Here is a 19,324-nt window from a genome sequence, read left to right as displayed (position 1 = left end):
CAGTAATCTGACCATATCAGAGAATATATTTAGTGGTAATTTTGTCCTAAATTAACAGAGGAAAAACTGTGTTGTTGGAACTTTGTGAGATTTCAGACATTAGATGTTACTTAAGAGAAGTGGGAAGCAAACAGAAGTATTTTCTTTTAAAAATGAATGAATATATAAAATAGTTCAAGATTGCTTTTTCCATCTATTAAGTATTGAACCAGAAAGGGTTTATTGACTGAAATTGCAGCTGTTTATGTGCATTCAGGTCTGAGTTTTAGCTCCACTGCATAAATCTTGAACATGGCATGGGATCATTTAGAGTGGAAGGAATTTCATCCCTTCAGAGTGTAATGTGTTTTCATATTTATAAAAGTTTATTAAAATAATCTTGTTCAATTTTTTGGTTTTTTGGTATGCTGCAAGGTGGAGCTTTGGAGAGAAAAGACTTTACAATTACATGACAGTACTCTAGGTGGAGCACAGCATGATGCCAGTCAGATTTTCATAGGCAGGTGTTGAAAGTATTTGACATTGTGTCTTCATGCCAACTGAACCTTTATCTCCACCATTTCAACAAATTATTGGTGATTTGTACATGCTATTTTTAATGCTCTGTTCAGATTTTATGTCTCTGATTAAAAAATTATCAGACATAATTTACTATCAGCAGTAAACTGAGAATGTGAACATGGGAGGAGAAACAAATTGTTACTACCTTATTACTTGTCAATCCAATAGATTTGTGTGTGCTAAGCTCCAAGTTTTGGTCATAAAATGGTCATTTATGACTGCACAACAGCACAGAAATGTCTCACCTTTATGTAAATCAAACAAAGAAATAGAAAAATAGAAGAACATGATATAGTAACTACGTATGAACTACACAAAACGTAAACACGTTAATGTTTGGCCACTGGATGCCACTGTTGTCTTAAGTAGGTAAACTGAAAAAAGCGTCTATTTTGCTTTCTTAGTAGTAATTTTTCAAAGTATTACTAAGTTGTCCTATTTGTGATATTCATGATTTCTTCCAGCACTTCACAGTTCTCCGTGGAGATGTTGGTAGAAAATGTTAGGTCACAAACTTTTTCTACAATTTTTATTTTCTGTCCTTGTATGTTCAGAAGTTTCAAAACTTTCCAGCCTTTGGCTTGAGTACTTTCTGCATTCCTTTTTGTGTGAAAGATAGCTACTAATGCTGCACTCCTCCATCCAATGAGGATCCTTTTGGAAAGTACGAGTTTGGAGTTCTGAATCCTTATTTGTCTATTGTGAAGTTTTGAGTTAATTGCCTTTCTGTTTTTCTTGTTCCTGAAGAATTTCCTACTGGCTCTCTTTAGGCCTAGTGAGTATGACAAAGTATTTGATCACTTAAAATACTGAAGTTCTCTTCAGTTTTCTCACTGAAAATCTGTTTTGTCTGCTGTGAAGTGTTCTAAAGGAGCATCTTCCAATTTCCTTTATGAAGAGGAAATTCACCTAGAGAAGGTGTTTTAATTTCTCAGTGGACCAATTTGCACCATTCAGTTGATGATTTGAGCATGACAAGTTAGGGTTTGAGCACTATGTTAGGGGGTGGCTCCTTCAATTCCCTGCCAATAAGGAATTTAACATCAGTTTTCTACTAGCGAAGGCTTCTTACTGCTGTAATAATTTGTGGTTGAGGGTAAGCAGCAACTAATGAAAAAAATTAAGGATATTTACTTGCAATAGGAAGTAAATTGTGTAACCTCTGCTCTTCTTTGAAATCTTAATTGAAATACTAAGTACCATGAAACAGTGGATAGAATTAAGGCAGAAAAGGGCACTGTGCCTCCTGTTATTGCCTTCAGCTCATGAAGGTAAGAGAAAATGGACAGATTAACTCTTCAGTAGGCAGCAGTATTGGAAAATTTCATCACCTGAGCTGTATTAAGTGACACAGGGAGTGAAGTTGTTATGACTGCATTGTTTTCCATTGGATGTATTATGATAATTCCCTCCATAGACAAACAATTTACAAATAGTATGCTACAGATAAAGAACAAAAAAAGACATGTTTGAAATGACGTCTTTATTTAGTGAAAAGTTTTGTAGAGAGATAATATAGCATGCAGGTGAAGGACTCTATGATTAAGGCCTGAGATGAGTGCCCATTTTTAATGGGGACTGTCTTGAGACTCAGTACTAGGAAAGCAGAGGGCAAAGCCCACATTTTGGTTAAAATAAGGAAAACATTAAGATATTTTTATAGTAGCTTAATATTTTCAAGTCCCCAGAATTTAATTAGAAGGTACTTATTTCTAGGGAAAGGAACTTAAAAGCTATGGAAAGAGATTTACGTGCTTGTTTGTTTGTTTAGCTTCTCCCCACCATCAGCATTAAATATCTAAATTATTTAGAAAGTTCTTCTCTTATTATTGCAACTGTTGCAGTCATGCTTTGCATTAGAATTCTATTACAGGTATCCTGGCACCATTCTGTAGGACAGATTTAGATCTCTTCATAGAATTTTTTCATAGATAATGTCATATACAATCAAGTTGGATTTTTCATTTATAGGTGAAGTTACATAAGGTGTTTTGCCCTCTCTGTCACAGACAGCTGATGAAAAAGACAGATTGAAAGAAAATACTTTATTTTGGTGTATTTTTGTTTTTTATTTTTTGGGGTTTTTTTTAATTATTACTGACTGACTTTACTTGTGCCACTGTTTTTAGGAGAATGAATTTCAGATCTTCAAATCAGATCCCAATTTAAGTCCTTAAATTTGAGTACATTTCATAGCAGTTTTGATGCATCAGAAGCAAATATTCAGCAAATCAGAAATTTCCCCTAGGATTCTGCTGTAGCATTGGTATTTGGCATTAATGCTTATAAGGCAAGATGATGTTTTTGTTCAGGACTCAAAAAGAGTTTTAGACTGTGATAGTAAGGCAAAACTTGATGTTAGATTAAGCATTAGTTTAGATACCAAGAAGAGTCTGGAGAAGTGTAACAGTGAAAAGGTACTATTATGTTTCAAGAATACTTTAAAAAATAACAACTCACAGCCTTCAAAATGTCTGTGCATACAGACCACATCTCAAGCAATAGCTCAGAATGATTTTCCTTTTGTACTGCATAGTATATTATTTTCATGTCCCAGTAAGGACACTGGAACTATTACCCAGAAGTCTTGTATTTTTCTCGGTTTTGAAAAAATTTTTCCTCATAGTCCCAGCCTGCTGAATAGGGAAGAATGGAGAACATAATTACCCAATTCCCCCAAAAGAAGAAAAAATTTCAAATCTGTAGAAAATAGATTGCTCAAGGATGCTGAAGATTATGGCTGAGAATAGGACTGGTGAATAACAGGGTTAAATTAATGATTTGAAGAAAGGATATATATTCAGATAAGAAGCTGTTATTTGAAATATGCTGCAGTTTCTTTGCACATGGGAAATAACTACATTAAAATGGAGTTAGTCTGACCAGATGTATTTTTACTGGGTATCTCAGTTAAGACATATTTTGAATTCTTACCTAGTTTGTGCAAATTGTACCAATAAATAGATATTAATGTTGTTCTGAATTTATGTCCCATGTAAGCAGGTGAATGCCATTATACGACAGCATTTCTATTTCTCATATTAGACACTGATGAGTTTTCTAGGAAATAGTTTATCAGCTGTGCTTAGTACTATTATTTTTTTATCTTTTAGAAGGTTTACCGGGAGGAGCAGCTCATTTACAGGCTAATGAAACAATCTCAGCATGAGCGAAGGATTGCTGCTCAACTCATGCACGTTCGGCATGAAAAAGAGGTGATAAGGCAAAACAGAATTTTCAGGGAAAAGCAATATGAAGAAAGACGGCGGAAGGAGTTCCAGGAAGCCCTTGACAGAGAAGCGGTAAAAGATTGATCTGTGAATTGCTGCAGGAGTGCTAGAGTACTTCCTGTTACAAAATGGAATTTGTGTTGCTAACTGTGAGACTTCAGGACTTTTCTAGGGACATGATGATTTAGTGATAAATATATTCTTTTGTCCTTGTTGGAAGTCACAGCTATAAGCAATAAGGATGTAACTGTAACTGTGGAACTGAGTGCATTTTGTACTGTGTTAGAAGTCTGGGGGAATTTTGCAGTGAGAAAGAACAGCTAATCTACCCGATGCAGTGAAAGCTGGGCCTGCCCATGGCAGCAGGTTTGAACTAGGTGTCCTCTAAAGGTCCCTTCCTACCCAAACCATTCTATTGTTCCATGGTCCTGTAATAAGGGATAAAGCTGAGTAACTGAAAATCTGATTTTTCTTCCATATTGATTGTAATGTCTTCATAGGAAGACTTCTCTGTGTGCTGAGTTTTAAAAGGCACAGTCTCACAGAGGCAACAGGACAATAACCCAAGTTCCCGTTTCAGGAACCATGTTCTTAATTTCATTTAGATATGATCTGTTAAAGTTTGTTTTTGAAAAATGATGGAGTAGTTTCACTCATGAGCACTAATTTCTGCTTTGAAGCTTTAAGTTGATTAAAATGACTTATAATTCTGTGGAAAACTGCCAAGTGCTACGCTCATGGTAGGCTATAATGTAATACTAGAATTTTTTTCTCCTGTCAAAAACGATCAGCAAATACAAATGCTCCAATACAGGTGGAATACTATGTAATCAGCAGCTATAGCTTTTAATCACGTCATCTCTTTAAGTATGCTTTCAGCCACCACCACAGGGGGTGGTGATGGAGCACGCTACTACAGGAACTGCTGATAATTTTCTACCATGACCAGAAATCTTTCAAAGATTGAGCAACATCAATAATATGAAATTATTTGAAGATCAGACTCTAGTAAGATAAATTACATGTTCTAAACTGGTTGTTACACTGAAAGCTGCAATTTCACTGCCCTCAAGGACTGAATATGTCTTATGTGTTATTCATAAAAGAAGTAATGGGCTTCTCCTTTATTTTATTCTATTTTAGAAAGCAAACAAATGGGAATTTACAGAGTGAATAAAAATGCTTAGATTTGTTTATGTGTTAGTCTGCCTGCTGGCTATGCAACTCTGGTGAGAATCAAGCTGTTCTTGTTTCTTAAGTTAGTTTTCATTTTCGGGACTGTGTACCTCTGCACTTTCATTTTCATTGCAGTCTCAAATTTTTTCCTTAAAAACAATTCTAGGCTCTTGCAAAGCAAGAAACTATTGATAATGAAGAACAAATAACCAGAGAAAGAAAATACCATGAGAAAATTGCTGCTGAAAGAGCTCAGGCACGCTATAAAAAGCATTATTCTATGTGTTGGGAAATGATAGACCAAATCATTGATATATCGACAAAAGTAGGAGAATATCGTCAACTGACGAACAAGTGAGTATGTAGCTGCTAGGCAAAACTAACAGCTGTTAGGCTGCATTAATCAGACTGGTTTAAGCATTATAGCAAATTATGTATTTTACATGGCAGCTGGAATTAGTTTGAATGTGAGAATGGTAGCATTATTTTTGTGTGTGGATTGACTGGTGTGTGAATCAGAGTGAGCTAATGCTACAGCCTTAGCATGATTTCTTGAAAACTCAACTGACTTGAATTCTTAGGAGACCAAAATCCACTAGTGCCACAGTTTGTGAAACTGCTGATTTCCTTTCTTATTAACAAATTCCTTAGTTAAAAGTTAAAACTGAATGGTGCTCATCTCATCCTAGTTTGCTTCACTAGGTGAACACTTCCTCAGAATAATACCAACAGGATGAATTTCCCAAGTTATATATGCTGCCTGGAGTGTCCAAAATACATCAACTGAGCCCAGGTTCTCCTGAGTCCTCCATGCTATGATTCCCTCTTCTGACATGCCCTAATTACACAGGGTTTTTGAGAAGGTCGTACAAAGGCAGTAATCTCCAAGTGCCCATGCTGTAGAAGTGTTTCAAATATTGTGGAGTGGGGAGTTATTGCTGTGGTTCTTTCATTAATACTCAGTGATTTGACTTTGGTTTAGACTTAACAGTATTAGAAAATATGCCAAAACCTTATTTCTTTTTAGTGTAATTTTATGTTAAAATAATAAAAGTGTAACAATATTAAATACCCATGATTTAATAGAAATTATATAAATTTAGGCTTATTTAGTATGTGGTAAAATAGTCAACCTAGGCACATAGTTTAGTGAAATTACTAACTAAAGAAAAAGTTTAATTCATATAATTCTGAATTAATTTTGACTTTGAGGAAAAAAATATTCTATTTATTTTTTTGGTAAGAGGAGGCTTTACAGCACAAAAGAAAGAATATTTTGGGGCAGGGAAAAGTAGCAATAACAAAACTGTTGCTACACAGCTCTGCTAGCCAAATATTGTGTGATGACACATTTGTGAAAACACTGAAGCCTACAAGTGTCTACAACTGTCATAAAAGGAAACAAACACTTATAAGAGACTGTAATAATTACAGGATGCATTATAAACTATAGCTAGTTTAGCATATGCTTGTTTCATGATTGGAATTCTTGTAAATTTGGGTACACTATTGGATATTGCCAAATATCCAACCTTCTAATTTTTTGTTTAAAACTGTTTTTTTTTTTCTTTTCCCTTTTTTCATTTTCATGCAGCCGTGTTCCACTTAAACTGATGCTGGATTGGAAGGAACTTTTTTTTAAAGGAAAACCAATATATGAACAAGCCTCAGTTCAACCTTTGTCGGATGAACCTAGCCCAGAACAACTTGTAGAGCTGAATAAAATCAGTCTGTTAGATGAAAAAGATTATGGTGAATACAAGGTACACCAAACTGATAAGGCGTAATGGAAGATAATACACCTTGCTTTTTCTAAATCATAAACTTCATGTTGTGATCTTGCATTTTGTTCTATTACTGGTTTCTGTTGGCAAGTTTAGACAAGCATTTTCTTTTCATTGCCTGATGTTTTGTATGAAAACTGTATTTGATATTAGTAGGAGTTATAATTCCATTCTTATGTATAACCTTGATTATATTTCATGAGTTGTAGGACCAACATGTTAATTGCAATGCAGTGAATTTTCAGCTAATTGAAATGTAAAGGTATAGTTAATATTACCAGATTGGAAAATGCAACAGAATGTAACCAGTAAAAACAGTAAAATGAAATACCAGAAATGTTACAAAACCTGAACTCTTAATTTCAGCAATTTTGAGTGAAAGCTTTCTAGCAAGATGTATTGGTTTGAGTGAACTATTTATTTTAATACAGTAACCTTTTTTGGAAATTATTAAAAATGGCTGACATTTTTCTTAATCTTCTGTTAGAATACAAGTAAATATTTTTCAGGGTATATTAACTTCATCAACTTTTCAATACATCAGTGTTATTTCAAAATTGAAAGATTAAGGGTTGATGGTTCCTTGTTGAAATGTGTTGTACAGTTTTTTAAAAATTATATTCATGGTTATATTAATTAAATCCCACTACATATTTAGACTTTTCAAGTAGCCTTATGAGTAGAATGTGACAAAATCATGGCAAGTACCCAGTCTTTTTCTTGTTGGGGATTTATAACTACAATATATGTTTAATTTTTTCTACATCCTGAGCCACTTGGTACATTTTTGTTTTGCAGTGAGTATAGATGTCCTTTATGAGTTTCTGTGATGAATGCCTGAAAGCTCAATTTACTGTATTCATTTTTAGCATATGCTTTTCTGATTTATCTCTTTATAAGGTCCTAATTCACAGCATACCAATTCATGTATGAATTTTATGATTATTTTCTTTGGTGAAAAAAGGGCTATACACAAAGTCAGCAAGGAGGACATAAAAGATAGGCAGGAAACAGAGAGCACTAATGAAAAATTAAGTTTTTCAGTCATAGTTTTGTTTACATTATGAAGTCTCAGTAATCTTCTATAAGTGTAACATCACTGAATGTCAGAAAAATTTATTGATACATTTAAGGCCTCTTTTTTCCTGCCAGGCTATTTCAAATTATTTTGTATTTAATTTATTCCCAGATGTTGTTAGTCTTATGCCTTTCTGAATCATTATTAATCAAAAACTGGCATCATATGACGTGTGAAATTGTTGGCACCAGTTCATACTTATGTCTTCTAAAAACCTAAGTGAACAGCTAATTCTTTCAAAGTCTTGCTTCTAGATAAAAATTTGTTGGCTGGTCATTCTCACAATGTTTGTAGAGATTTTCCTAATGTTTCTGAAAAAAGCCCAGGACAGGCAGTTTGGCATCTCTCAGGAATACCTTGCCTACATTAGGCATACCAGCTAAAAGTGCCAGGTGTATTTGATAAAATACAAGAAAATGCAGTGCCATCAGTCCATTGCACATTACATATTATATTTTATTGTGAGAATAAGTTTTTGAAACTACCATGTTATAAGTTATGGCTAATCACTTAATAAATTAACACAATAACCAAAAACCAAGCCTAGCATTAGGTACTGCTGGAATAATTGCTTGTTTCGTTCAAAAGTACTGACCATGAATTACATAACTCCCATGTGAATGCCTGAAAAATTTTTTCTGAAAGGTAAACTATTTTACCTCATGAGAGGTACAGTCCAGCAGTCCTCTGGTTAAAAGGGTCAGATAACTGAAAAGTGGGCTAACCCATTCCACTTGGAATTAATTTTTTCTAGAAGTCTAATAGAATTTAACCCTTCTCTTCCTATAGGTTTAAAGAAAAATCATTCAGATAGTGCAAGTATTTGGGTTTTGTTAAGGATGTCTTTTCAATTACACATGAAGAAGTACGTTTTCTGAGAGATGATAGAGAGGGGATATGGTGCAACCCAAAAGTTTTTACTTTATTTGTGTGTACTTATTAAAAATAAGTGACTTCTAATATTAATTTAAATTTATCTTAGACTGATAATTAAATTGGTTTTTTTGTTCTAGTAGACATGTTCAAAGTCAGCATTGATCATGTTCTACTAGTAAAATGTATGCTATGGCAATACATGGTCGAGATTGTAAATTCAGGAGAATGTTGCATATTCTACCCAGAACATTAGTTCAAAACCTTATCTTTGAGTAGAACTTTAGTGTTGTTTATTCTGTTGATGGTGATGAAATATTTAATTTATAGAATGACACAATGGTTTTGATTAAAGGCTTGTGAAGGTCATTTGCTTAAAGCAGGGCCAGCTTCTGAGTCAGGTGAGGTTGCTTAGCATTATTTGGTCAACTTTCAATTATTCCAAGGATAGACATTTCACAGATTCTCTGTGCAATCTTTTACCATGCTTTACTAGTCTCATTGTGAACCAGTTTTTTCTTCCTTTTTACCTGCTTGGAATGTTCCTGGCTGAAATCTTTGACTTTGCCTTCAAAGCTTTGTTGTGCACCCAAAATGAAGAGACAAACTAGAGTCTTATGGGAAATATTATTAGTCTACACATTTCCAAGCAGCTGTTTAATATTCTCCAACCAAATGAATATTAATACAGGACTAGTATTATTCTGCATACTAAAATATCTTTTAGATTCTTGCAGCATAAACTCCAGGACAGCTGGACTTTCCTTATGCTATAAGATGCGAAACTGGTAGAGTAACAGTACAGTTCTGTGTTCCATTCTTTGGATTACATTCTTTCATTCTTCCAGTGTGATTTTCAATAAAATGATCTTTACTACTAAAACCTATTAAATCATACAATTGATAAATTTCTGTTTATCTCAGGGTAGATGAACTGGAAGTTTCTACTCGATATTTCCTTCCCTTAATGAAGTTTGAACTTGTTTGAGTTGCTGGCTTTGGTTTGATTTTTTTTTCTCTCTTTTGAATGTGTGTTAGGCAAATACATATATTTGAAATCTTTATTAATGAAATTTTCAGAGGTTTAAAAGTGATACTGGGCAATAAGGTTGCCCAATTTTAGAATGCAGAATATTAGGATAGTGAATTTCTAGTACAAAAATCAGCTACTGATTAATTCTATAATATTGGTGAAATTACTTTTCATGTTTATGGAATTAAAGAAGTGATATAGGAATCTGTATTAAATTTGCTCAGCAAAGTTCTGGTAGTGGGGAGCTGCAGACGTGGCTTCTCTGAGAGTCTGCTGAAAGCTTCCCCCATGTCCCATGTGTCAATGCCAGTGCCGACCCCAAGGTGGTCTCGTCACTGGCCCAGGCTGAGCCAACCAGGGATAGCAGTGACAACTCTGTGATAAAATATTTAAGAAGAAAAAAAAGGTTTTGTGTAGATGTCAGAGAAGAGAGGAGTGAGAAGGTGTGAGAAGAACAGCTCTGCAGACCCTGAGGTCAGTGGTGAATGACGAGGAGGAAGTGCTCCATGCTCTGTTGTTTCGATCCTACCCTAACCCATGGAAGCTCATGGTGGTGCAGAGATCCACCTGCAGCCCCCGGAGGAGCCACAGCAGAGCAGCTGGGTGTGCCTGAAGGAGGCTGGGACCCCATGGGAAGCCCGTGCTGGAGCAGGCTCCTGGCAGGAGCTGTGGCCTGTGCAGAGAGCAGCCCCTCACTGGAGCAGGCTCCTGGCAGGAGCTGTGGCCTGTGCAGAGAGAAGCCCCTCACTGGAGCAGGTTCCTGGCAGGAGCTGTGGCCTGTGCAGAGAGCAGCCCCTCACTGGAGCAGGCTCCTGGCAGGAGCTGTGGCCTGTGCAGAGAGCAGCCCCTCACTGGAGCAGGCTCCTGGCAGGAGCTGTGGCCTGTGCAGAGAGCAGCCCCTCACTGGAGCAGGCTCCTGGCAGGAGCTGTGGCCTGTGCAGAGAGCAGCCCCTCACTGGAGCAGGCTCCCTGGAAGGACTTGTGACCCCATGGGGGACCCATGTTGGAGCAGCGTGTTCATGGAAGGCTGTACTCCATGAAAGGGACCAAATTGGAGCCATTTGTGAATTGTAGCCCATAAGGAGGACTCAGGCTGGGTATATTGGTGGAGGACTGGCTCCTGTGAGAAGGACTGCATGCTGGAGCAGATGAAGGTTCCACTCTGAGGAGAAAGCAGCAGCAGAAGCAACATGATGAATTGAACATAACCCCCATTTCCTGTTCTCTTATTCTGCAGGGCAGGAGGAATTACACAATTTGGAATAAAGTTTAGCCTGGAAAGGAGGGAGGGCTGGGAGGACGATGTTTGTAGGATTTGTTTTAGTGCTCACCATCCTGTCTGATTTTGATTCATAGTAATTTCAACCAGTTCCCCCAGGTCGAGTCTATTTTCGAGTCTATTTGCCCATAGTGGTAACTGGTGAGTGATGTCTTCCTGTCCTTAACTCATGAACCTTTTGTTGTATTTTCTCTATGGCATCCATCCAGAGGCAGAATCGCAGAATCTATGAAAATGTTTATATAAGTACTTGTCTCTCAACTAGTTATTAGCGAATATTGATAAATATTTAATGATTATGACATAATTATAGGTTTTAATGAGGTTCTGTTCTAAAAACGATGTTGTTATTGAGTACTATTCAAATTTCATTATTTTATGTATTTTTTATGTGAATAAGTACGTATATTTAGAAAGATGGAAGGCAAGATTATAGCAATATTGAGATTTGCTAATTTGTCATTTATGCAGACTATGACAGGGGAATGGAGCCCAGCTGAAGAGAACAGTGAAAACAAACCTCCTCCTAATAATAACATATTGGGTCATATACTTCGTAGACTGATGGAAATGTTCTATCCTCCAAAACCCAAATCTTCACGTGAATTTCCTTCATTTCCTGTCAAGGGATGTGTTTTGGGAAAAATGTTTAGTGGAAAAACTACCTGTGCAAAGTTTATTGAAAAAGGTAGAGGTTGTTTGTTTGTTTGTTTGCCTAAAATTCTTTAAAATGTTTGTGTTAAAATCCCACTCTTAAATTAAAATTGTTTGAGAAAATCCTTGCATTAATAATTCTTGAACCTCAGATGCATCTGTATTTTGCTGGGGTTGATTGCATGTCATTCCTTTGTTATATTTCAAAATAAACTTAGGAACACTGGAACTTGAAAGTAATATTAATATTGTACTGTAATGTTAATACTTCTTTGTTGAGAATTGGGAAGTGCTTTTGGTGAACTTCTTTGGAGATACTGGTTTTAGAAGAGACTAGCAAGATAACTATGTGATTGTCAATAGATACTGTGAAGTAGTTACAGAGAAGAAAGACTGAAAACAATTTACATTAGAAGCCCAGATTAAATAATTAATTTAACTGATTGTAATAGTTTCTCTGTATGTATACTCAACTCATATTGTAGCTATCTAATATTTTTGTGTATTAGTTTGCAATATTCAGGTACTATCTGTTGGTACTCTGGTTCAGGAGGCCATTGAAGCTTTTCTTAATAATGAAATGAAAAGTGAATCCAGCATAATATCACAGGAAGCAGAGAGTTCTGGAGAGCAAAATGAGGTAAGTATATTCCCTAGTTTTGCTCTTGGCTCTAACAGGTAGATGGGAATGAAATGTGTAAGGAAAAAGGCATGCTTGAATTTTTTTACTCAATTTCTGACTTAATTCTAAATTTTGACAGGTAAGACTGGAAGATTCAGCTTGAATTTACAGGCTAGTTTTTTCTGTAAAATGTCATTTTCATTCTAATCCATTTCCTGTCATATTTGATACAAGGACCAGGAGAACTTACCAAATTCACCACCAAATCTAGAGGAGCTCGAAACCACAGATGCACAATTTACCACAGAACTTACCACAGAACCCAGCACGGAACTTACCATAGAACTTACCACAGAACCCAGCACGGAACTTAGCACAGAACCAACCACAGAACTTACCATAGAACTTACCACAGAACCCACCACAGAACTTAACGCAGGTAAGTGTTTCTCGTTGCACAGATTTTCCTGTGTGTCTCAGGGTCTTGGGATACCTCAGTCGTTTGCATGTCCCAGCAGACGTTTTCCCCAGCCCTTCTTTTGTGGAGAGATCTGCAGAAGCCCTTTTTGTTACCTTTCTGCCTAGACACAAGACAAGGCCTTTTCCCCATGAAGAAAGCCAAATACTGAAACAAATTTCCTGGAGAGTTAGTGTAGTCTCCATCTTTGTAGGTTTTCCAGATCACATGGGGTAAACAACTGAGAAACCTAGTCAGACCTTATAACTGATGCCACTTTGAGCAGAAGGTTGTATTTGAACCAGGTGACATGGAGAAGTTGCTTCCAACCTAAATTTCTCAATGCTCCTATGATTCTAACAATTTTATGTACCTTCTGTATTGATTTGTTCAAAGAACAATAACAAACCATGTACTTCTATTCTTTATCTGTAATAATGAATTTGATAGTAATAGCATCATCAAACTTTATTTTAGACAATTGTCCTGTTGAAAAGGTTACATCCCAGGAAGAAATCCAGGAAGAATTTGAATTGGATAGCAGCCAGGATGGCCTATCTAAGGTTAGTAGTCCAGTTTTAGTTTCTACTTTATAAAAATACATCCATAGAAATGGTTAAGTTCATAATTCTGAATTACTGACATGACTTCAAATATTTTCTGAAATATGAAAAGGGCTTTTGTGAAAATCTGTTCCTCTGCATGTTGTTTAGAGTTGTACATCTTATTAAAATTCTATATTTTTTGTGAAATCTCACATTTACATAAGATGTGGTATTTTCTATGGCATTTCTGAGTTAGCAAAAATGTATTTCTGCTTGCTGCAGCCAAGCAGATAATTCCTCCTGTGACAAGGTTTCTTTTCTTTATGTTAAAAATGCTTAATTCTACAGTGATCTCTATGGCCTACTACTAATTCAAAATTACTTCTGGAGCTATGATATAAAAGAATACTTGTAATACTAATGAATTTATGTGCTGCTGTATGAAATAATCAGTGGTAATGGATATCAGAATAAACTGAGAATCAGAACACTTAATTTTAATTTCTTGGCCTTCATATCCTTAGTTTCTCCATCTTGTTTTTTTCAGCATTTTTTTGAGTATAATCATGGAAATCAGGTTGAGATTTCAATTAAACTAGGCATTTTTTTATAATTTAAAAATGGTCTATTCTCCTTAATAGACTCGCCCCAACTGTTATTGATAAATAACAGCCACCAGCCCCAATATAAATAAATAAATAAATAGTATATGATATGAAATGTGGAGTCACACACTTTTCAACAACTCTTTTTAATGACAGTTATGGACATTCTGAGCATACTTCTGTTGCACTCTTCCACAGCTGTCTGTGCGTGCCAAACTTGGTGCTGAATTACAGAAATGGCTGAAGAACGGAAAAAGTGTTCCCGATGAATTACTAATTGACATCCTATTGGAAGCCATTACGTATGAAATTGTATAGATGCTTGCTTTTATCTACTCTTGTTTGACAGAAAATTGTCTCAGCTATCCTGAAATGCAGTTAGCACTTAAGTTCTTACATGAATATAATTTAAGTTGTATTACTCCCATTATTATACTGTAAATTATAAAATAGATTTTCCTATTTATGACTTGAGCAAAAGATTTATTTGAGAAAACTTAAATTATGCCTCTGAGTAGAATCTAGAGTGATTTTGAAATCTTTATTTATCAAGACAGCAAAAATCATTTTGTTTCTGAATTTTTCACTTTAATTAGACTTGATGTTATTTTCTTCTGATTTAAAATCCATTACTTTACAGTCTAATAATATCTGTCATATTCTGTATGCATCAGGAAATTTAATGTACTGAATTAAGAATGGATGATGGCTAGAGCAAGCTGTTATTTCAGTTTTATTATTAAGCTATCATTTCACTGTGTAATTCTGGTTCTTCATTTTCTTTTAGCCAAATATCACCAGAGAAGGGGTGGATTGTGGAGGGGTTTCCAATGACAATCAATCAGGCAAAGCTATTTGAAAAATCCTATACAGGGATTGATGTAGAAGCAAAAGATCCAATTTCTGAAAAGCTGTCCCTTGCTATAGATCCCAGAGCCCCTACCCAGCCTCCTCCTACCTCACCTGCATTTGATGTTTCTATATTATTGGATATTTCAGACAGTCTGGTACTGGAACGTGCAGCTAATGTGAAGTGTAAGTTTCCCAATCCTATTAACAAAGTAAAATGACAAGCAGATATCTGTAACTTGTAGTTAATAATGCAAAATAGCATTACTGAAAAATTTCTTTATATCTCACAGTATCATTTTGTTAATTGTAGCTTGGATACTTCTTCCAGGTTATTTCAGATACTTCTGTTTGTTTCAGTCAAAGGCAGATCAAAAGTGGGCAAGTGCATGTCTATATGCTTTTTTGTATTTGTAATCCCACTGCAGCTGAGATAGCACAGTGGGTGATGTTAGATATCACATAAAACAGCAGCAGGAAAAACCCACAAATTATAATAGATGCAGAATGTACTGCATTACAAGTGTGTGTCTGTAAATAGTGTTTTTCTTCAGGAGACACACTTATAAAGGGAAAAAGGAAATTATAGACAGAGGGATGAGCCAATATTCATTCCCTGAGAATGCCAGAATAAATTCCCTATTGATTACTGCCTTTGTCTTGTCTTCAGCTAGTCAGGGAATGATCAGGAATTGAAGTCAATTCTGGTCAAACAAGGCAAACACATCAAAGGCTTTTTGAGAGCTTTTTCACTTTCAGACCACACATTTTAAGACCTTGCTAAAACAGACATTTTTTAATGAGTATGTCATGTGTTATCCAAATTAGGAGGAGATTCTTCTTTGTAGTTTTCATTGCAGTGCATAGATGACAAATAGCTTGAGTTAAAGCACTATATACATTTGGCTTTTATGTATGGGTAGGACTGAGGATGGGACAAAATCTTTAGAGCTTTTGCTAAAAATCTGGCAGGGATAAATGTACAGAGACTTTAAAATTGCTAATTTCAAGACCTTATGCTGCCAAAACACTTGTGGTTATATTTAATATAATCTCAGAAATACACATAGAATTTATTTCATAAGATGTAAATGTGATGACAGAAAGAGTCAATAGAACAATTTAAAATCTAATGAATTAAAGGCTTTTTTAAAATTTAAAGAAGACTCAGAAAGAGAGAATACTTTGTCTTTTGATGAAGTGGCATGTCTGTTCATTGTGAAAAGTAGGTACTTTGGATGAAATTGGGAAAATACCTTCTAATTGGTAGAGTAGATAAGCCTGAAATAGTCACACAGGAATGCTCCATGTCTTCAACTGGAGATTTCCATGGCTAAAAAGCATCCATTAGGAAATGTTAGTGCTATAATTGGCTGTGCACTTAAACAGAGGAAGAGGCAGGACACCCTGCTGGTGTTGGGTGGTACCCAACTTTTAAGTTAAGAAATGTAAGATCAAGAAACACTGAATTTTTTCTTAAAATGATTATCTTAGTTTGGGTGAATAACTGTCTGAATAATTGCATTTTTTAATATATGCTTCTATATTAGTTATCCACACAGCTGATGAAAGAAAGGCTTCTCAGTCTGAACAGAGCAGCAATCAAAATTCAGATTCTGAAATCCTAGAAGAAAATATTGACTTGGCCAGGGAGCAGGTGCTACATAGGTAAGTTATATGAAGTATAAAAATATTACTTCAGCCAGATGTTAGGTGTGTAACAGATCTGAGTCTCATATGTGATCCAGGACAATACGTACAGTGCTTAATGTTAAGAATTTACTTAGACCTTTCTATAATGTGGAGCCTAAAGTGTATTTTCATTTTATGCGCAATATAAATCCTCCTGGAAAAGAAGAATTCTTGTGTTTTGATTTTCCAGGGTATTGTTCCAAGGGGAATTTAGTTTTCAGGTATATATTGTATGAACTGTGTATACATTCTGTGTATATGTATATAAATATGTGTGTGTATCTATGTGTGCACTTATATCTGTCTGTCACACGTGTGACTGCCCTTAAGTGAAATACACTTGATTTAAGTTAGAGATTTTGTAAAATGTTATTTTCCACTTCTACATTTACAAAAACCACTTAGTTTTCTAACTTAAATTGAATCACTAGTTTAATCACTAATTTAACTTTTCACAAAGAGGAAAATAAAGAACAATTCTTTCTTCTGAATGTTTGATACTGTTAACTGTTTCAGACTATTATATTATGCATCACTTTTGGTTTAATTGTGATATTAGAAAATAAATATAGTTTGTGATATGAAAGAGTAAGAAATATATTATTAGTTGTCAATAGAATTTTGAAAACTTTCTTATATTTAAAATGATGGGGTTGATGTGGGTAGAGTTGTTTTAGTGTTAAATTAGGTGATCTGCTTTTTCTTTTAGTTATCAATTTTAGAAAATGTTTTGTTTTCCATTAGTTAAATTTTAATTTCATACATTGATATGATTTTTGTAGGATTTCAGGCTTCCTAAAGACATGGCCAAAATTAGAGAAATGGTTTTCAGTCCAACAAAACAATCTAGTGAAAGTAAATGCAGAGACAGAAGAAAGTTTTGTGTGTGAAACAGTGAAAGAAATTATAATAGAAGAAATTGTGAAAAATCAGCATAGAAGTAAGTTTTCATACTCTTACTTTCTAGAATTCAGTAACAAAAGACTTTGTCTTTTATAATTAAGACTAATAATTACTATATAAAATTATATGTCAAACCTACATTTTTGCTGCCCCTGAAAAAATCTGAGGATTTTCAAGTTAGTGATAACTGCACCAGAAACCTGAACTTTTTTGTTGTGCTTTCACCTTTTCGGAGTATGTGGACCAATTTCACATAAAAATTAAAGCATTAAATTCAGTCCTTTCTTCCTGGTTTAAAAATTACAGCCATCATTGTCATCTATGGGACAATATAATTGTATAAGAATGTCTAACTTGCTCTTTATGAACAAAGAGTCAGTATCTCATATCATATATCAGTAGCAGCATAAAAATATGGATAAGTATAAGTGGTTTTGACATTTAAGTTTGGTACATCTTTGTTTCATTTTTCCCTTATTATCCAGAAAGAAAGAATAATTTAAAATTATTAAAAAAAATAAGAAAAGAAAAACAAATGAAGCATCCAAGGTTACAAATGCATCATGTAAACCAGCGATAGTGATCTCTAAATAATCAGAGGTTTTTGCATAACTATAATAAGAAAATCTTCATGTGTCTTCTACCACTAAAAAAAAACTACTTTGAAAAGCACTTGTAATAGTAAAAGTTTATGCCATTATTCCTGTGCACAGTTTCTAGTTCATAGGATTTTTATATGCTTGGTATATGATTAATGGCCCTGCTAGATTCAACAGCAAACTTCCTATTGTTGCAAATGAAGTGAAGATTTTCTAGTTAGAATCCTGCTGTTATATAGAAGTATTTAAGGCCTATTTACTCCTTAAGGAAGAATACCTGGAGTAATAAAAATAATTAATATAATTTTAAAAATTAATAGAAATTTTAAATTATTAATAATAATTTTATTACCTGGGGTAATTAAAAATAATACCTGGGATATTAAACAAATAAATTTTAATTCCATATCTATGTTCGCAGCTTTCAAGGTGTCCTTCACTATTAGGTTCATATAACCAGAACAGAGTATCAGGTTAGTCAAGTGTGTTTTCCCTTTAGTGAATCCATGCTGACTACTCCTGATTAGCTTCTTGTTTTCCATGTGGATAGAGATGATCTCCAGAATGATGTGCTTCATCACCTTTCCAAGGATTTAAATGAAACTGACTGCCTGGTAGTTCCCTGTGTCCTCATTCCTGTCTGATGCGAAGACCAGGGTGACATTTGCTTTCTTCCAGTCCTCAGGTGCCTCTCCTGATCTCCATGGCCTCTCAAAGATGTCATGAGCTGGGAGCACATGTCTCCCAGCTGTGTCTGCCAGCTCCCTCTGCCTTTGGGTATGGGTCCTGTAAGGGCCCTCGGATTTATGGATGTCGAGTTTGTTTAGGTGTTAACTGATCCAATCTTCATTGAGAATTCCTGATTCATGAGTATGTTTTTGATGAACAACACCTAAGTAATGAAACAGTGAATCTGTTACATTATTTTGAACCTGTGAGAGTAGCAAAGATGTCTAATTTTGTTTATTGATACTTAAAATACATTTGGAAGTATTAATTGCACATTCATATCAAGGGTCTGCTGAAGAAATACCACCACCACCAGAAGAAGAAGAAGAGGTTTTACCAGTTACAGATGAAGAAGAGGTTTTACCAGTCACAAAGGAAGAAGAAAAGGTTTTACCAGTTACAGATCAGTCTCCTCCCTCATCTGAGGCACCACCAGTGATTGAACCAGGATCGGATGAATGGATTTATGTAGAGGAACCGCTTCCCCAGGTGCACTAAATTCCAACTGAAAATCTTAAATATCAAAGTATATATTTTTATTAGTGTTTTATGTATGTCCTACCTAAACCTTTTGCATCATTGCGTGTTGTTTTTTTCAATATTTTTCAATAACAAGTATGCTATTACTTTGTGATAGATATATGAAGGACAGTTG

General features: G+C 35.0%; 1 protein-coding gene across 1 annotated transcript in view; it reads left to right on the top strand.

Annotated features, from left to right (window-relative positions):
* The window catches only part of SPEF2 (sperm flagellar 2), a 126,987-nt gene that overhangs the window by 14,198 nt on the left and 93,465 nt on the right, over positions 1-19,324 (top strand). The window contains exons 7-18 of the mRNA XM_059492247.1: positions 3,675-3,863; positions 5,134-5,321; positions 6,562-6,730; positions 11,486-11,702; positions 12,178-12,308; positions 12,525-12,729; positions 13,225-13,310; positions 14,096-14,199; positions 14,685-14,932; positions 16,297-16,414; positions 17,221-17,378; positions 18,956-19,158. Of these exons, the coding sequence (XP_059348230.1) occupies positions 3,675-3,863; positions 5,134-5,321; positions 6,562-6,730; positions 11,486-11,702; positions 12,178-12,308; positions 12,525-12,729; positions 13,225-13,310; positions 14,096-14,199; positions 14,685-14,932; positions 16,297-16,414; positions 17,221-17,378; positions 18,956-19,158 (2,016 nt within the window). The remainder of the gene's footprint in view (positions 1-3,674; positions 3,864-5,133; positions 5,322-6,561; positions 6,731-11,485; positions 11,703-12,177; positions 12,309-12,524; positions 12,730-13,224; positions 13,311-14,095; positions 14,200-14,684; positions 14,933-16,296; positions 16,415-17,220; positions 17,379-18,955; positions 19,159-19,324) is intronic.

This window comes from Ammospiza nelsoni, chromosome Z, assembly GCF_027579445.1.
Source record: "Ammospiza nelsoni isolate bAmmNel1 chromosome Z, bAmmNel1.pri, whole genome shotgun sequence".
Lineage (NCBI taxonomy): Eukaryota > Metazoa > Chordata > Aves > Passeriformes > Passerellidae > Ammospiza > Ammospiza nelsoni.
This window is presented reverse-complemented; position numbering and strand designations above follow the sequence as displayed.